This window comes from Sphaerodactylus townsendi, linkage group LG09, assembly GCF_021028975.2.
Source record: "Sphaerodactylus townsendi isolate TG3544 linkage group LG09, MPM_Stown_v2.3, whole genome shotgun sequence".
Taxonomy (NCBI): Eukaryota; Metazoa; Chordata; class Lepidosauria; order Squamata; family Sphaerodactylidae; genus Sphaerodactylus; species Sphaerodactylus townsendi.
In genome coordinates, this window is record NC_059433.1 from 28,541,384 (window position 1) to 28,558,509 (window position 17,126).

The 17,126-nt window shown below is 42.7% G+C and overlaps 2 protein-coding genes across 2 annotated transcripts; one reads left to right on the plus strand and one right to left on the minus strand.

Moving 5' to 3' along the window:
- Positions 1–1,781: 1,781 nt before the first annotated feature.
- Positions 1,782–8,631, minus strand: TDP2 (tyrosyl-DNA phosphodiesterase 2). Its single transcript, XM_048508360.1, has 7 exons — positions 8,321–8,631; positions 8,150–8,235; positions 7,089–7,256; positions 5,540–5,631; positions 4,971–5,089; positions 4,151–4,321; positions 1,782–3,273 (listed from the first exon to the last, which is right to left on the minus strand). Exons 1-7 carry the CDS (start codon positions 8,549–8,551, stop codon positions 2,992–2,994), a joined length of 1,149 nt encoding a protein of 382 aa, XP_048364317.1. The 5' UTR covers positions 8,552–8,631; the 3' UTR covers positions 1,782–2,991.
- Positions 8,632–8,715: 84 nt separating this feature from the next.
- ACOT13 (acyl-CoA thioesterase 13) lies at positions 8,716–13,903 on the plus strand. The gene is made up of 4 exons (XM_048508362.1): positions 8,716–9,004; positions 10,663–10,847; positions 12,710–12,889; positions 13,142–13,903. Exons 1-3 carry the CDS (start codon positions 8,921–8,923, stop codon positions 12,864–12,866), a joined length of 426 nt encoding a protein of 141 aa, XP_048364319.1. The 5' UTR covers positions 8,716–8,920; the 3' UTR covers positions 12,867–12,889; positions 13,142–13,903.
- The last annotated feature ends 3,223 nt before the right edge of the window (positions 13,904–17,126 follow it).

Sequence of the window (17,126 nt, forward strand, 5' to 3'; positions counted from 1 at the left end):
TAAGTCTGTAAAGAATGGAGTGTTTGGGGTGTTGGAATGTCCTCGCTCTATTTTATTATTCTGGAACTTGTGTTGTTTTCTTCCATGCTTTACTGTTGGTCTATGAGCCCTTTGGGGATTGGGCGGTCTATAAATTTAAATAATAAATAAATAATACTAAATAAATAAATAAAACTTACTTACTAAATAAATAAATAATAAAATGTGACTAACTAAATAAGTCTGTAAAGAATTGAGTGTTTGGGGTGTTGTGTGGTTTCTGGGTTGTATGGCCATATTCTAGTAGCATTTTCTCCTGACGTTTCAGCTGCATCTGTGGCTGGCATCTTCAGAGATGGCATTTTCAGAGATCTGAAGAGATGGCTGAGATCTGAAGATGCCAACCACAGATGCAGGCGAAACGTCAGGAGAAAATGCTACTAGAACACGGCCATACAGCCCGGAAACCACATAACACCCCAGTGATTCCAGCTGTGAAAGCCTTCAACAATAGATGGGGTGTTTATTTGTTTGAGGATATGCACTTAGACTAATCCACTACAGTGACTTTCCAAAGATCACAGTCAGCATAACTGACAAACTCCTCCATTATTTTTGCAAGTGTGATGTGTTATGAGGAAATATATAAGGGACAGAGAAAGTACTTGTATACATAGACCAGGAGTATCTCCAAGACTATTAGCCAAAGGGCAAGAATATAGCACTGACCAGTGAACTAAGGACAGAATGTACTGCAGCTTTAGCCTTGTCCAGATTATATTCAACCAACTCTGGCCAGACAGACAGAGATAACTGCAAGATCAGGAGTCTAAGGCCATTTCACGGAAGAGAAAGTTACCTAGATAAGAATAGTATAATGTCTTTCCAAATCCTCGTATGGTTTTATGAAGCAGCTGTTCAACAGGAAGATGGAAGTGACTTTTCCCTAAACTGCATAGATGGAAGTGACTTCTCCCTAATACATTGAGATATTACTGAAAGGCTGCAATGAATTCAAGGTTAAGAGAAATAGATAATTAATGAGTACTATCATGACACAACAACCTTTCATGCTGGAGTAAGCAACTACACTGTTCCACCAGGCCTTTGGAGTGTCTAGCCGCTGATGATGTGGTGCCCCCTCTGTGCTCTCTGCTCTTTGCACTGTTTACATCAGGGAAACCCTCACATTGAGGGGCCCGCCGTTCCTCCTTTTTGGGGAAGGTTTTAAATGTGGGTCTTTCTGGACGCCTCTTATTTAATTATATTAACCGCTGTTTTATATGGAGTTTTAGTAAGTTTTATTGATTATTAATTGGATGGAGCTTATGTTATTTGTTTACTGTGTTTTGTATGATTTGCTCCTTTATTCAATATTGTATGAATTTTATGCTGTACACTGCCCAGAGCCCTTCGGGGATGGGGCGGTATAGAAATCCAATCAATCAATCAATCAATCAATCAATCAATCAATCAATCATAGCACATATGCAAAGTAAGTAGTATTACTATCTCCACTAAGCAAAGATAGGAAGAGTTCAGGATTCCTTGCAAGCACGTTATGGCTGAAGTGATGAGAATGCAGTTAGGAAAACTACAGCCTTACTGTGACAAGTCTTCCCTATAAGCTGAGGGGACCCACACAGGCTCTCATGATTTTGGGGAACCAGATTTGTTTTACACTGTAACCCTTCCCCTGAGTTACACAATGTTCTTTGGGTTTGCTGTAAAGGCTTTGAGTTTGCTGCGGTGAAGTAACTTTTGTGGTGAGTGAGAAGAACACGGAGATCGCTGAAGCAGAGTTGTACGTAATGAAAATTTATTTACGTGTTGTTTTTAAAGAACAGATCAGCAGTACACGTCTCCAGAGTCATTGGAGAAACCTGGCCAAAGCAAATAAGTTTAAGCTAATTACTTCAGACTTTGATATGAAACCTCTTTAGTGTTTGCAGGTACAAACAGGCTAGGTTGGAACCTTTCATACATACACACAGACAGGATTCCACCTACACCAGAATGCCAGTTTCCAAAAGTCAGACAAAAAGGTTTGAGGTTTGCACATCACCAAAGGCGGCCAAACATCCAGGTGGCCTATCCTGTCCCAAAGGTTAAGTTAATCCACTCTGCCACACTTCAAACTGTCCGCTCTCTTGCTATGGCAGACACGAATTATCTCTGCATTCACCGAGGCAGATCTGAACCAACTCCTGTTATACTTCCCTCCAACATTCTATCTCCAGCCTGAAAGGTGATTAGATGCTAAAGCCACACTGCTCAAGGTGAGTGGATGTTTTTTTTTCCTTCAGGGACTGGACAGCTAAACATGGGCAATCATATCTTACCCATAGGACTTCAGAAAAATCATGAGCACTGCCTTCTGCTTCCTGAGCTGCAAATCTTCAGTAAAAAAAAGAAGGGATAACGAGGGAGGAGGTTTCTGTCTCTTATTGGGTTTCATTATGTGATCAAGTCCATCAGAGGGTTGGTACGTTGACTCCAGGGGATTTGGGAAAGGTGGAACTCTGCTTAGGAATGCTATCATAAATGTTCTTAGCCTGAATCAACAGGCTTTTTTCACTGACAGTTCAGCAATGCACCCAATAACTCTACACTCACCAGTTTATCAGCTAATAAAAGTAATTTAAAAGAAACTTACATTTGGCATTTATTCAGTACTCTGAACACTTATTTAAGACCCGCAGATTCACTTAATTATTCCATTTGAGGAGGATTGTATAAAACATACTAACTGGCTTTTACATTTTTACTGCATTCACAAGAATTGTAGACATTCACTTGAATGCACATAAACAGGAAGAAAGTAAGAATAGAAAGTAGAGTAACCTTTTTGCCCTTTTAAGTAAATATTCCAACAAATGTTGAAGGAGTACGCTCATAAGTATTCTAAACAAAATAAAAAATCCTAAAGTATAGAAACTATGGTTAAAACCAAGAACAGTTAGAACAGTGTCTTCAGAAACCGACTTAAAACCGTCCTTCAAAGGGCTTCGCTTATAGTACCACATCAAAATTACACAATAGACCCCAATGGTCACTAGGAAATTCTCCACAGTCTAGTTTCTCTAGCCCAATTAAATCCAAACTCTGGGGAATTATTTGCCCACCAGCAGAAGCCGCTCGAAGAAGCAGGCGATCAAATCGTAACTTGCACTTGTAAGGTGCGTTCAAGTTGGTGTTTTGGCTTGTATCCCATGTGTAGTGACAATGTTCTGGCTTGCCCAAAAACTCCCAGATGTCCAGAATGTTGCTAGGTAAACCACCAAGTTTAACAACCTGAGGGAAATTAAAAAAAACACATCAATGATTATTTTTTAAAAACAAACTGTCAACAGTAATAATAAATAATCAGCCCCAGGCCGAAGGCACGTTCTGTAGCAGCCTCACTGAAGCAAAGCAGTTGAGTCTAATCAGAGTCTCAGTGGCCTTTCAGAGACTTCTCTGCACATCACCTTCAACTGCGTGATAGAAAAAAGGATGGCTGTAAAAGTAAATGATAGACAGGATTTTTCTCACTTTCTTTTCAGGCTAGACTTCAAAGGTTCCCACAAGGTATCTTCTCAAGGTAGTGACCAAGTCTGCTTAGCATCAGACAGCTTACTAGGCCACATATGCTAATTCGAAAATTCCCATCACTCAGCAACCACCTTGAATGTAAAAACTATATGAGATAAAAAGCCATCGTTGCCATCGCACTGAACTCATCCCATTGAACTCCTCTGCACATGTGGTTAGGAGAAAGTCAGAGTGGTGTGAAGGGAAGAGTGCGAAGCTTCATGGGAAGCCTTGGGTGCAAATCTCCACTCATGAAAAACTAATTGGGTCAGTCATTTTTTCCAACCTACCTCACAGGATTGCTGTGTAACAAAATGGACAAGAAGAGATGCTACCTTGAGCTCCTTGGCAGAAAGGCAGGATAAAAACTTGCTAAATAGATATTACCTAACCCTGGATCTCAATATCTGGGGAAGAGGAATGGATTTCCCAACAGTTTACCTACCTCTCCAGGATTATTTATGGGATCTCAACTTTATTCAGTCTCTAATTCAGGGGAGGGGAATCTACTAGGCACAACTCTTCCCTTATAAGGCTTATAGGAATAAAAACAAAACAACATTTTGTCAAAACAAAGAAGCAATTTGTTGCAGTTCACCTCTTGGTCTCTTAGATTGGTGTCTCCTCCAAATATCACAGTAGTGGAAGCTGGTATCTCACTAATTTTCTTCAACACCAGGTTCAGCTGCTTTAAACGCTCTCCAGTATGAGACTTTGTGCTCTCCAGATGAGAAGTCATAAAACAAACCTCACTGCCAGAAACTGTTGCCTTTTAGAGGAACAAAAGCACAAGATAAAAAGCTCCCTTTCTTGCACAAGGCAGTGAAAAGCACTCTTATCTATCTCTCTGGTGCTAATAAATTATCTCTTCTTCATCAAGCTCTGTCCCCTACCATTTCAACTTTTAGGCTATCCACTTTGCTTAGATTCAAACCCTTGGGCCCTCACCATGTCAGTTCTGGATCCTGCTGTACCACACATCAGAACTGACATTAAAACAAAGAAAGAGATAGGTCTTGCAAATTGGAATTAGTTTAATAGGTAGATCAATCAACTCACACATCAGTTAATAAATTCAGAAGCCAATTTTTAAATCTGTGGCACCATCTCAGAGGTGCAGTACTTCTTTTAAAAGTCTATTTTGGTTTGCAGGTATGACCAAAATAGGGACAAAAAAAATATTAAATAAACACATATTTAGGCCTGGAACTCAGAGTTTTCATGCTGTTTGGGGGAGGGGGGCATGGATTTTTCCCAGTGTCCAACCCCAAGATTCTTTACCGACCCTTCTATTTTATTAAACAAGCAAAGAACGTAGAAGCACCTTTATACCTAATTTATAATAATTTATACCTTTAATTTAAGAATAGAACATTAATTTTTCTGTGGATTAATCATACATTCAGCAGCTCACTCACATTTACTGCTAATAAATTTCTCATCATAGAGGTCGTTGGAAAAGGTATTATTTCATGTTTTAAAATTGTTACTCTTGATTTTTTCAGCATTATGGCAGTGAAATAACCTTCTGTGTTACCTACAGAGACACACGAAAATTACACGTAATAGAAAACAGCCATTTTATGTATTTTGAAAGATTCATATACTTTCATTTCCAGGCACACAAAGTGGTCAGAACCTAGAAAAATGGCATCACCACTATGGTTCTCTCAAAACCCATCTGAGTCCGTCACAAAAAAAGTTTTTTTTTACAGATAAGGTCAGCAAGGTGTAGAGTTATTAAACAGACTTTTTTAAAATTTCCAGATGGTTTGAATAATATTCAGAACAGGAATTTAGAGTTAAACTGAAAGAAAGGGACTACCCATGATACCCAACAAGATTACTCAAGTCTCTGGGGTCCTACTCTAACCGCTACACCACACAGTAATGCAAAAAGAAAAACTAGTGTTTTAATTGTTACAACTGTATCAGCACAAACAGGGGACACCCCATCATGAGATTATGACAGTGTAATTCATTTTACCTGGAATAATTGTGTAACTAACAGCTCTCTTTTGTAGATAGTTCAGATATGAAGGAATAACTTCCTGTAAAAATACCACATCTGGGCAATACCTGAAAGAGAAACTTACAAATGCAATTCAACAGCCTAATCTGGGGCCTCATGGGGGGGAATAAATGGAGTTATGGATGTGGGCTCATGGAGACATGGGTGCCACCCCACCGGTATAAGGAACAAACACACTGGCGGAGAGGGCACCCTATAAGTGAACAGGTGCCACACACCCTCATGGCGCCCGAACGCCAAAGAGCCTGCTGCCCCACAGCTCTGCTGACACATGAGGCCCCACTGGTATAGAGGGGGTTGGGCTATGTCAACAACACAAGCCTTTATTGGCATATAAGGTTGGGCTATGGATGTTCCCAGGAGTGAAATTGACATTAGTCAACTTCCACTGGGCTTTCAGTTCAAGCACACCCTCTGCCCTGGCCACGAATTTACACTATTAGCATAAGTCCTTTTTGTCCAATGGGTGATTTTCTCTTTTGTTTTGTTTTTCCTTCCCATACTGCCTGAAAGCCTTTTGGGGGCAATGTTGTGGTGTGACAGCAGCACTGTCCCTTGCCCCCACACACTCTGGATTGAGCTGCAAGTTATATTCTGTAACACTGAACAGTGATTATGTAACACTGTAACATTGAACAGTGAGGTAGTCACAGTGATTGGAACTGACTGTGCTAACAGGGCAGAGTTACAGCCTTCTAAGTCTGGTGAAATCAATAGGTTTCATAGATTCCACTTATGATCATACTTTGAGCAGCTGAGCCCCGCGTAGGTTGACTTTCCCTCTCCTCTTTCTTCAGGTATTTAACCCATCGCCAAACCCCCTCTGTACCAGTGGGGCCACGCGTGTTGGCAGAGCTGCAGGACAGCAGGCTCTTCGGCATTCGGGCGCCATAGGGGTGTGTGGCACCTGTTCACTTATATGGTGAGCGAGCCCGAGAGCTCTGCCTGTAGCCTTGGCCAGATACACATCATAGTCTGGATCTATTTTTCTTTATGCGACTTTGGGACTCTCTACAAAGAAGCACAGCCTAGAACTGATCAAACCAAATAAGTCAATGTTGTTGTTCGTTGCTCAAGCTAAATGTACCTACCAGCCAATGTTGCCACAGGAGCATGGGTAATATTTAATTTTTTTAAATCAACAATCATTACAATCATTTTTAAATCAACAATCATTACAAAATCAAACCTACCTGATACATCATGAGGAAATACCACTGAGATATATAAAGTTCAACAGCTGCACCAATTAAAAGATCTTACGTTAACTAAATAGCAACAGATCTTCTTAGGGTTAAAATTTCTTTCTATAAGCGCATAATTATCCTTAAAAAATCCTTGTTTAACAACTATCCAGCACAAGATTTAGTAGTTAATTTTCTATGCTTGGTCTTTAAGGAAAGCACACAGCCTATTATGAAGCATATTTACTGTTAAGCATTCCAGTGATTTTAACAGATGCAGTCTAGTAAACCTTCATAGGTTTGTAGTAGGGGGTACTTACAAAGCTAGATAGGAGCACACTCCTCGTGCTCTTTCTTGCAGATTACTTGAACTCAGGCCATCTATGTTCCAAGTAATTAAAGAAAATGTGCTGTCATCCTCTTGCAAGCCAAGGCCTTCCTCTTTCTCAGCTCTGCTACTGGCATTCGGGCTATCAGTCAGGTCAACGCTAGAAAACATAAACAGGAGAAGACACTGAGAGATAGGCAGCCTAATTTAAAGAGCTCCCACGGTTGGTGCTGCCGCCATGTCACCTCTTGAAGACTTCCAGGTAGTATGGGTATGTAGTAAAAAACCCAAAAACCTGGCTGCCCAGAAAGCCCTCTTTTGGGTGGTGTAACTCCAAGACCTTGACTGCAGCAATCTTGGCTCAGCAGCCCAGGTGGAAGCCACCCTTGAAACGCCCTGGCCCTTCCTCCCTACACTGGCATCCACTCAGATACCAACATAACTCCACAGTAGCACCCACTTCTGGGGTTGGCCGTCACGGAGCTGTGGGGTCCCTGGATAGCAGCATCCTTGCCTCTCTGCCAGCGGGGGTGGCCCTTACACCAGCAGAAGGACCAAACGCACCAGAGCAGCCCTGCACCACATCCAAGCAGCAATTCCACTCGCACCCCCCGAATTGGGCCAAAAATTTGCTAGTCAAAGCAGTACATTTTCATCTTCTGCAGAAAAATATTTTGAAGGATCTCAAGGCAATATAAGTCACCACATCAGTGTTTGGCTAATTTGACACCATGGGGACAGCTTGTGAAAGTGAAAAGTATATGTCAGAGCAGCTGCCCTGCCCATTGTGGACTTTGGCTCAATGATTTCCTTGGTTCCTCCTTGAGAGTTTTACCAGGCATCTCTCCATATCATGAACAAGCAGACACCATGTCAAAAGCAAGAAAGCAACCAACCTAACACCGCTTCATTCCAATCAACCAATCTTTGCATTCCTCCATACCTACCCCGGCATCAGATCATGCCCTTGTATCTACATTAACATCAGAACTGACTTTTTAACTATGTTCTTTTATAGAGCTATAGATCAGAGTCGCCACACAAACTACTCACATGGCCTCAGCTGCCGGAAGAGCCTGGGGCATCCTTTCCACATACTGTTCATCAACGGGTGATTCAAAATAAGAATTCAGCGCCCTCTGAAAAGCAAAGCCATAAAAGATGGGGTCATGCTAAAGCACCAACACCTCGAAATAATCTTCCAAAACTGTCACCCGGGCGTACTTGCATCTCCCAGTCATTTTCCGCCAGGTAGCACTGAGCCACAGCCGCATCAGTGCTGGCGATGGAGGCAAATTCCGTGCAAAGTTGCCGCCGGTGCTTTTCCAACTCTTCCCGCCGCTTCTGGTCCTCTTCCTCCCTCTCCTCCTCCTTCTGAGATGGCCATTGCTCCTCCGGCACTTGTTTCTGCACCGACTCCTGCTCTCCTCCGGCACTACCGCCACCCACTTCCATCTCCGCCGCTGAGGAGCGAGGACAGAAGCCGGAAGACAACAATGCTGCCAGCAGGAGCGCGGCAATGCGCAGCGCGTAGCTATTGGGCAGCCATGAGCATGTGACGTGATCACATGACACGCCGCTTCTTGCCGGGGCGTCTGTGGTCGTCGCCGTGTGTACCCTCTGCGGGCGAGTTTCGGAAAGTCTTCGCGCATGCGCAGTGGCATTCCTGTGCCCACAGCATCCCGCCGTGAGGGTCGCGCGCCCGTTTTTTCCCCGCCGGCGGTGCTGAGCTGTGATAGCGGCGATTTGGCGCCACTGAGCGAAGAGGTATTTCGCGGCCTCGCGCTTTGCTGACGCTTCAGCCTCCTCCTGGGAGCCGCTGTCATGAGCCACCTGACGGTGCAGACCCTCCGCCAGGTGATGAAAGCCGTCCTGGACTCGCCGGGTTTTGATCGGGTGTTAAACAAGGTAATGAAGGAGGAGGAGTTTGGATTTATATCCCCCCCCCCCTTTCTCTCCTGCAGAAGACTCAAAGGGGCTTACTATCTCCTTGCCCTTCCCCCCTCACAACAAACACTCTGTGAGGTAGGTGGGGCTGAGAGAGCTCCGAGAAGCTGTGACTCAGGAGTCCCGTGGCATAGTTGGGTGACCTTGACCTGGCCTCCAAAGTGGAGCTCAGACCTCGAGAAGATTGAAACGAGTCAGCCATTTGCAGAGGTTTGAGAACTATGCTGGTTTGTTGGTCTTTACACTGTTAACATAAGCAAAAAATGTTTTTGTGTATGTGTGTAGATTCATCCGTTGTGAACTCTTGTTGCAAGCCACCCTAAGTGAAGAAGACGAGTCTGGATTTATACCCCATGTTTCTCCTCTGCTGTGACTAGCTCAAGGTCACCCAGCTGGCATGGAGCGCACAAGCTAATTTAGTTCACCAGATAAGCCCCCACAGCTCAAGTGGCAGAGTAGGGAATCAAACCCAGTTCCCCAGATTAGAGTGCACCTGCTCTTAACCACTATACTACACTGGCACTGATTTCCCCCAAGTGTTGGGATCACTGCTGGTCTCAATGAAATGTCATGGGGGTTGTGTGTAAGCATCCAAACAATCAGTGCTATGCTGAAGTGTTACAGGCCCTCACCTTTTGAGGAGTTGTCCTGTTGTAGCAATGTATCATTATTACTGTATTGTCCCCTTCCTCCTAGTAGCTCAGAACAGTGTACATACTCTACCACTTCTCTGATTCTGAGTTGCATAATGCTAACAGTCCTGTTGGTTAGGCCATGTTGCAAAATTGCAGCTGATCCAAGATCACCAAAAGGGCATTGTGATTGAACAGGGATTTGAATCCGTGTGATGTGCTGGTTAGGAGAACAGTGATTCAGGTCCCAGTTTCCACCCTGTCAGGAAGCTCACTGGGTAACCTTGGACCAATCATTACTGTTTGACCCAACTATCTTAAGCTCAGATAAAAAAGTGGCATTAATGTGCAATAATGAATGAGTTCAGCACCCGACTGGCATTTTTCAATGTGTTTTTGAGTGTTCAAAGTACATGATCTTTGGAAAATCTGAGGTGCAGAGAAAAAGGATCCCTCAACACTTCCAAACACCGTAAACATTTGTCTTTCTTTCTGCTTTAAAGAATTTGGGAGGAAATTTATTTTTCTCTTTTGATACAGGTTTTACGCTGATCATGTCCTTTCTCCCCAGCTCTATTGTGGAGGTGCAATCTTTTAATCAGTTTACTGTGGTTTGGTATTTGCTTTCTTTGCTGAAAAGGAATGCAAATTGATGTTCATTGCTGGCATCTGAAATATGCATAAGAGCTTTGCTCACTTAACTAATGGCATATTTTCAGTGTATACCTATGAGCCTGTGCCTGCTCTAAAGCGTATCCACAATAATGCTAAGCCTTTTTGGATTTTCAAGATGTACTACCGTTATATGTTGTTACGTTTGTAACATTTTTTACAAAATCTTTGCTTCCATGGAGTCCTGCTGCCAGGAAGCAACAAACGAATAAATATTTTAAATTAGTAAGTGAACTTTGACATTCCAGTTAGATGGCATACAGAAAACCAGCATCACAGAAAGTAATTTCTGTTCTGTTCTGTCTTTGCTGCCAGATGACTGTTCTTTCGGCCAGCCCTGGGAAAGTTGTTTGTGAAATGAAAGTGGAAGAAGAGCACACCAACCGAGGAGGGACTCTGCACGGAGGGTTGACAGCGACTCTTGTGGATGTCGTGTCAACGGCTGCTCTGATGTATACTGAAAGACAAGCACCTGGAGTCAGTGTGGATATGAATATTAGGTGTGTACCTGAGAGACAAGATTGATTTCAGAGTTGGCTTTCATTTAATGTAACTTTGATTTTATGTATTGTCGAAGGCTTTCACAGCCGGAATCACTGGGGTGCTGTGTGGTTTCCGGACTGTATGGCCATGTTCTAGCAGCATTCTCGCCTTTTGGCCTCTGCTCCTGACTTGCCAACAAAGAATAATAACGACCAACTTCCTAAATTGCTAAGATAAAGCAGAAGTAAGGCAAGTAGGAGAGAATGCTGCTAGAACACGGCCATACAGCCCGGAAACCACACAGCACCCCATTTGATTTTATGGTTTCATTTCTGGAGTGTGCCACGTATCAAAAAGAAATCTCCGTTTTGAAGTCATGGTTCTGAGTTACTGCTGGTGGCTGCTGTGTCTTTTAGATCATTCCTGATAACCTAACGCTTCAAAGCTTGTGCAAAATTTACTTTTGTCCCTGTTGTCTAAAATCTCTGTCCTGCTTATTGGGCTTCAGGGTACAGAGTTGGTTCAGTTACAGAAATAAATGGCATAGGATGGCGTTGCTGATCATTTTTGGTTACGTTTCAGTTTAAAGCATTTGATTAAAAAAAATAGATTGAATCACTTGCCTTACTTTTGCTTTGTCTTAGCAATTTAGGAAGTTGGTCATTATTATTCTTTGTTGGCAAGTCAGGAGCAGAGGCCAGAAGTGATTTGCTGATCAAGACTGCCCTGTAGAATCCGTAACTGAAACATTATTTCCCAAACCCTCCAAGCAACCTTCTGGAGAACCAAAGCAAACCATATATTGAATTGAGTAGCTGCTAAAAAAGAAAAGGTCAAAGGGCAATCACCGGGTCATTATTGGCCCATGAGGTGATGTCAGTTTCTGACATTTACTAGACAGACTATGTTTTACGTGGTGGTTTGCCATTGCTTGCCCCCAGCAAGCTGGGTACTCATTTATTGAGCCCAGAGGGATAGAAGGTTGACTTTGAGCCGGCTACAGGGAACCGACTTCCGTCGGGATCAAACTCATGTCATGAACTGAGCTTTGACTGCAGTACTTCAGCTTATCAATGGGGCTACGTAGCTGCAAACCCTTTCTTTTATTTAAATCTCATAAAATCTTAAATACCTGAGGAGTTTTTGCAGCATACATGTTTGTGAACCATCACAAAGTGCTGTGTTAAATTGGGGGAGGGGAGATCTGTTTGAACAAGCTGTGTTCATATGACAGTAGAGGCCTTATTTAGCTGCATCAGGCAAACTTGACCCCCCCCCCCCCAACTCTAAAATATGTTACTATGGCACTTCCATTCAGTATTTATTGCAAGGAGATAAAGTTGGCATGTATAATTTGTGTTAAATTGCAAGTGGTGTTAAAATGTCCAGATTTGCCCCTTGTGGCGCGTAGACAGGAGGGACTGAGCTATATGTCCAATGTTCGAGTGGAAGGGCACTGCTGACATTTGAGGGCATGAATAACATTGGCAGATGAACAAATGAATGAGTAGATATGAGGACAGATCTTGGTTTGTTGCAGGCCCCGGTTGGAGACTGTCTTTGGGCAAGGAAAGGTTTGCCTCCCATTGACTGTGAGAAGAGTGTCATTTTCCAGCATGGGTCGCTGGTTGTTAATGACGTGTTCAGCCAGTTTGAGCTGAAAAAAATATTTTAATGTTCTAAGTAAAATAATTTGCCCCTCTTGGACCATGTGGTAGGCTAGACTAAGAGTGGCTGACTCAAGGGTTGCTCGGTGAGCTACATGGCTGAATGGAGATCTGGTCTATGTCCAGTCCTCTACCACACTGGCTCTAATTTATAACTGTAACATACAACCTCTTTTTAAAAAACTCTTCTTCCTCTATTCCTTGCATTTAAGCTATATGTCAGCAGCGAAGATTGGAGATGAAATCCTGATCACTGCCGAGGTTCTGAAGCAAGGGAAAAGCTTGGCATTTGCCAGTGTGGATTTAACAAGCAAGGCAACTGGAAAGTTGATAGCCCAAGGAAGACATACGAAATTCCTGGGGAACTAATAGAAGGATGCTTTGAGAAAAAGGTATGGAATAATGTATCTAACACTAAAATTAGAGGGGGGAAAACTAGGAGATATGACATCCTAGAATCTGCATCCTGTTTTATATCTGGCCCTGGTCCAGTTTTGAGATTCCATTTTGTTGTATGTATTTTATTGTAAACCGCTGTGGGCTTTTGGACGGTGCAGGTAAATGTAATAAATAAAACGGTTCTCACAATAAGTGGATGTAATAAATAAAACTGTTTTAACAAGGAAAAACAATCTCTTTTACAGTTGACATGAATTTGAATCTTAAAGCACTTCAGGACAGAAGAAAAGTCAATACCAAAGAGATGAATGTGTTCCTGTCAGGCCTGGAGACAATCTCCGCTGCTGAAATGGTGGACTGTTTATGGGAGAGGTGTTCTTGTAATTGCTTCTGGTGACATTGTGTGCATATCCTTCTTCACAGAGATTTTTGTACTCTGAAACTAGTATTTGAAAGAAACCATAAACTCCTTCCTCTAACCTGAAGCTTCCTGAATAGTATTGTTTCAGAGTCTAACCATGTTGGGGGTGGTTACAAAAATATGAAGATAAGTTTGTGGATAGTGGATTGAATAGGGCACTCCTGGGTTGCGTAGGGCACTCCTGGACTGTCCATTGTTTTATTATTATTTATTTATTATTAGATTTTTATAACTGCCCACCCCCGGAGGGTTTTGTACGCACATAGGGGGGGCTTACTCAAAGATGCAAGGGCTCAGAGACTAAGTGTCCTAACTCTAAATCCTCATCAGAAGCCTTCCAATAGCTACCAGCAAGTTGCATTCCCTGTCTACCTTGCTGTCTGAAGAGCTTCCTGCATCAGTGCACCTTCCTCATTGGTGCTGTGATGTCACTTCCAGCCTACTCCCTTTTATATCCAGTGTTGCCAGAAGTCTTGCAGAAAAAGAATGCATCACAGGTGTTGAATCCAAAGCATGACTTTTTCTGAAGGAAGTTCAGTGTGGAAAGAAAACAAGCTAATGTTCAATAAATTGTGGTTTGATAAAAGCTTCGTTACTGTGCATAATTTACTGTGTAAGTGTATAGTATCTTTTTAAGGTGGAAATAGAAGGAAAAAAGGCATCTGCGTATTCATTGTCCCTGTAAGTCTCTTTACATTATTTTTAAAAGGCCTGGCATTTAGAAAATGTCCATGTGGTTGCTTTGCAGCTCACTCATCACATGGTGGTCTATCAAAAATGTGTTCATGCTGGTTTTTCATGGGGTGTGGCTAACATATCTTTTGAACCTTTCTGCCCATTAAGATCTGCCCCACCTTGGGCTAGATGCTGTCAGAGCAGGGAATAACCTTTGTTGAGGCATGGACCATGGTCTGATTAATTGTGGTCCTTGGGTTGTGGAACTCAGTTGCAAGGAAGAGGCCAACTTGAATGTGGCATTGCAGACCTTTAGAACTGAGGACAAAAGTGTTCTGAAGCCGCTAAATTTGTAATAGTTTTTGTCTTACTGTTGAAAGAGGTTGTGGATAGTGTTAGATCTATGAATTGTTGTTATTCTGTTACACTGGGCAGGGTATAATAGTGAAGAATCTGGGAGACCCAGGTTTGAATCCTCACTGTACCGTGGAATCTTGCTGGGTGACCTTTGGTCAGTCACATTTTCATCATAACTACCTCTCATGTTTGGTTACAAGGAGAAAATTTGAAACATCTGTTAACTAAGTTCCAGCTGATTCTACATAGTTCTAAACTGGTTGCATTTACATAAATGTGCCAGTTGGTACGTTCTCTGCATGCATATTTTTAAGGGCATAGGTTCTCTAAAAGGTGATACAGTTTGCAACGTAGTACATTAGGTCTCTTTAAGTCTCTTTAAATACTTTCTTTTTCAGTTTCGGAATCTGTGTGGGGTGCACATGAGGCAGCAATAAATGATTAAGAAACCCCCTATAACACTGCTGCACTCCACTACTAGGAACCTTAGCTGTCTAACAGTATAGAGCAGGGATCCCCAACCCTTTTAGACTATGAGCAGGTTTGACATGGCATGGTGGGCATAGTCACAAAATGGCTGGCACAAAACGGTTGCTGCAGGAGGCAGTGCCAGCAGCAACATGGTTGCTATAAATTTACTTCAGTTACACAGTGAAGGCAGAGTCTTGTGTTGCAATGGCAGCTGCCACCAAAGCAACATTTTAAAAAATCTGCGCAGTCAATCAGATCTCCAGTAGCCATTCAGAAGCCTTGCTGGACAAAAGCCGTACTTGGCCCCAGCCACTTGGGTGCCAGAAAAAGGGGCAGCAGGCACCATGGTGCACTATGTTGGGGGCTCCTGCAATAGAGCACAGGAGGGGGTGTACTTTCTTTTCAAGCTGTAGGGAACTGGGTTCAAGGGGAGAAAGAAATGGGACTGAAGAATGCACACTTCGCAGCACATATCTCCCAATCCTTATTTTGCAACTCTCTTTTAGCATGTTATGAATTCAGCCTCTTCTCACAATTGGCATGGGGAGGGGCACAATAAATAATAACAAAAGAATGAGAAAATAGAACTTGAAAAGGACTTGTTGTTTGAGGTTCAGAGAAGGATAACTGTTATGATACACCTGGGGTCAGGCTAGGATCTGGGAGATTCACGCTTAAATCCTTTCTCTATCACAAATGTGTGCAGTGTGTCCTTGCCCAGTCATACCCTCTCAGAATAAAATGGAAGAGTGGAGAACCATGTAAGCCATGTTCTGTTCTCATTGGGGAGAAACACCAGCTATAAATGAAGTCAATAAAATAAGAGTTTATTACATACTGATGATGAATGCATTGGGGAAATTTCTTCAATTATGGATACTATGCTCTTCCCCTTAATGGAAAGAGTAATCGTAATTTTACAGTCAAATGGTCACTAGAATTTAATCCAGGGTCCTTGGTTCAAGTTGCCATTTTGGGGGGATGGGGATAGGATCTTGCTCTTTTTAACACACCTATAATGAGCAGAAATTCAAGCATGAAAAACATCGCCAAATATCTAGATGCATAGTGTTGGGGAAAGCTTGACTTAGTGGCATAGTGGCTAAGAGCAGGTGCACTCTGATCTGGAGGAACCGGGTTTGATTCTCCGCTCTGCCGCTTGAGTTGTGGAGGCTTATCTGGAGAATTCAGATTAGCCTGTACCCTCCCACACACACCAGCTGGGTGACCTTGGGCTGGTCACAGCTTTTCAGAGCTCTCTCAGCACCACCCACCTCACAGGGTGTTTGTTGTTAGGGGAAGGGCAAGGAGATTGTAAGCCCCTTTGAGTCTCCTGCAGGAGAGAAAGGGGGGATATAAATCCAAACTCTTCTTCTTCTTTGTCAATGTTTACATCACAGGACTTTTCGAATCACAAAAGGTTCTGGCAAAGGAAATTTCGTACTCCAGTGTGGAAGACAGAGTTTGCCAGCTGAAGTGACTGCAGTCAGATTGTGCTCTGCATCGCCTCTGAAATATAGACTTTAAGCCTAGGCTTCATGAATAGTTCTAGAATTAGAATAGTTCTAGAATTAGACCATTTCAGTCTTTTCCACAAGATAGGCTGAAACTCATGAAAAGTAGTGGTTTCAGGGTATGTCAGCAATAGAAGCACAAACTCTTTAAAAAAAAAAAACAGAATGGCATCCCACACAGACATCTGACTGTTGCAGTGTTGTTGGGGTAGCGTGTCACAATTTCAGATCTCAGTAAAGAGTTTAGTAAGCTGAGTGAAGTGGGAAGATTATCTGCAAGAGCTGCATATAGTCAAGAATGAACTGAGAAAAGCAGGATGGTAATTTCACCTTTCATACGAAACGTATCTGCATACTTACACCGTTTTGAAACTCAAAGCAGACTCTTGCTCCGTGTATGCAAGAAAGAAAGGGTGAGGGTGAAAACCAATGATTTTAGTGGATCTTTACACTTGAGAAACGGTAGAATCTCATGCCAGTTTACAGGTTGATAGACATGACCAAGCTGCTGCAGAATGAGAGATCACCCATAGACGATCAGTCTTTAGTTTGTTACTTACCTTGTAAATAAGGAGCGTTCGCTATACTGTAATTGCAGAAATACTGCTTCATACCCAACTCATTTCAGTGACATGGGTTGTAGCAAAAAGAACAGCTTGTATACCCTGTTCAGGATAAAGATGAAAGTTTGATGGTAGATCAGTCCGCCACCTCTTCCTGGAACAGAATGCTCCACTGTGGTCCTAGCGCCTACCTTGTTTGAGGTCTACCTTAATGTCTCACTGACCTTGT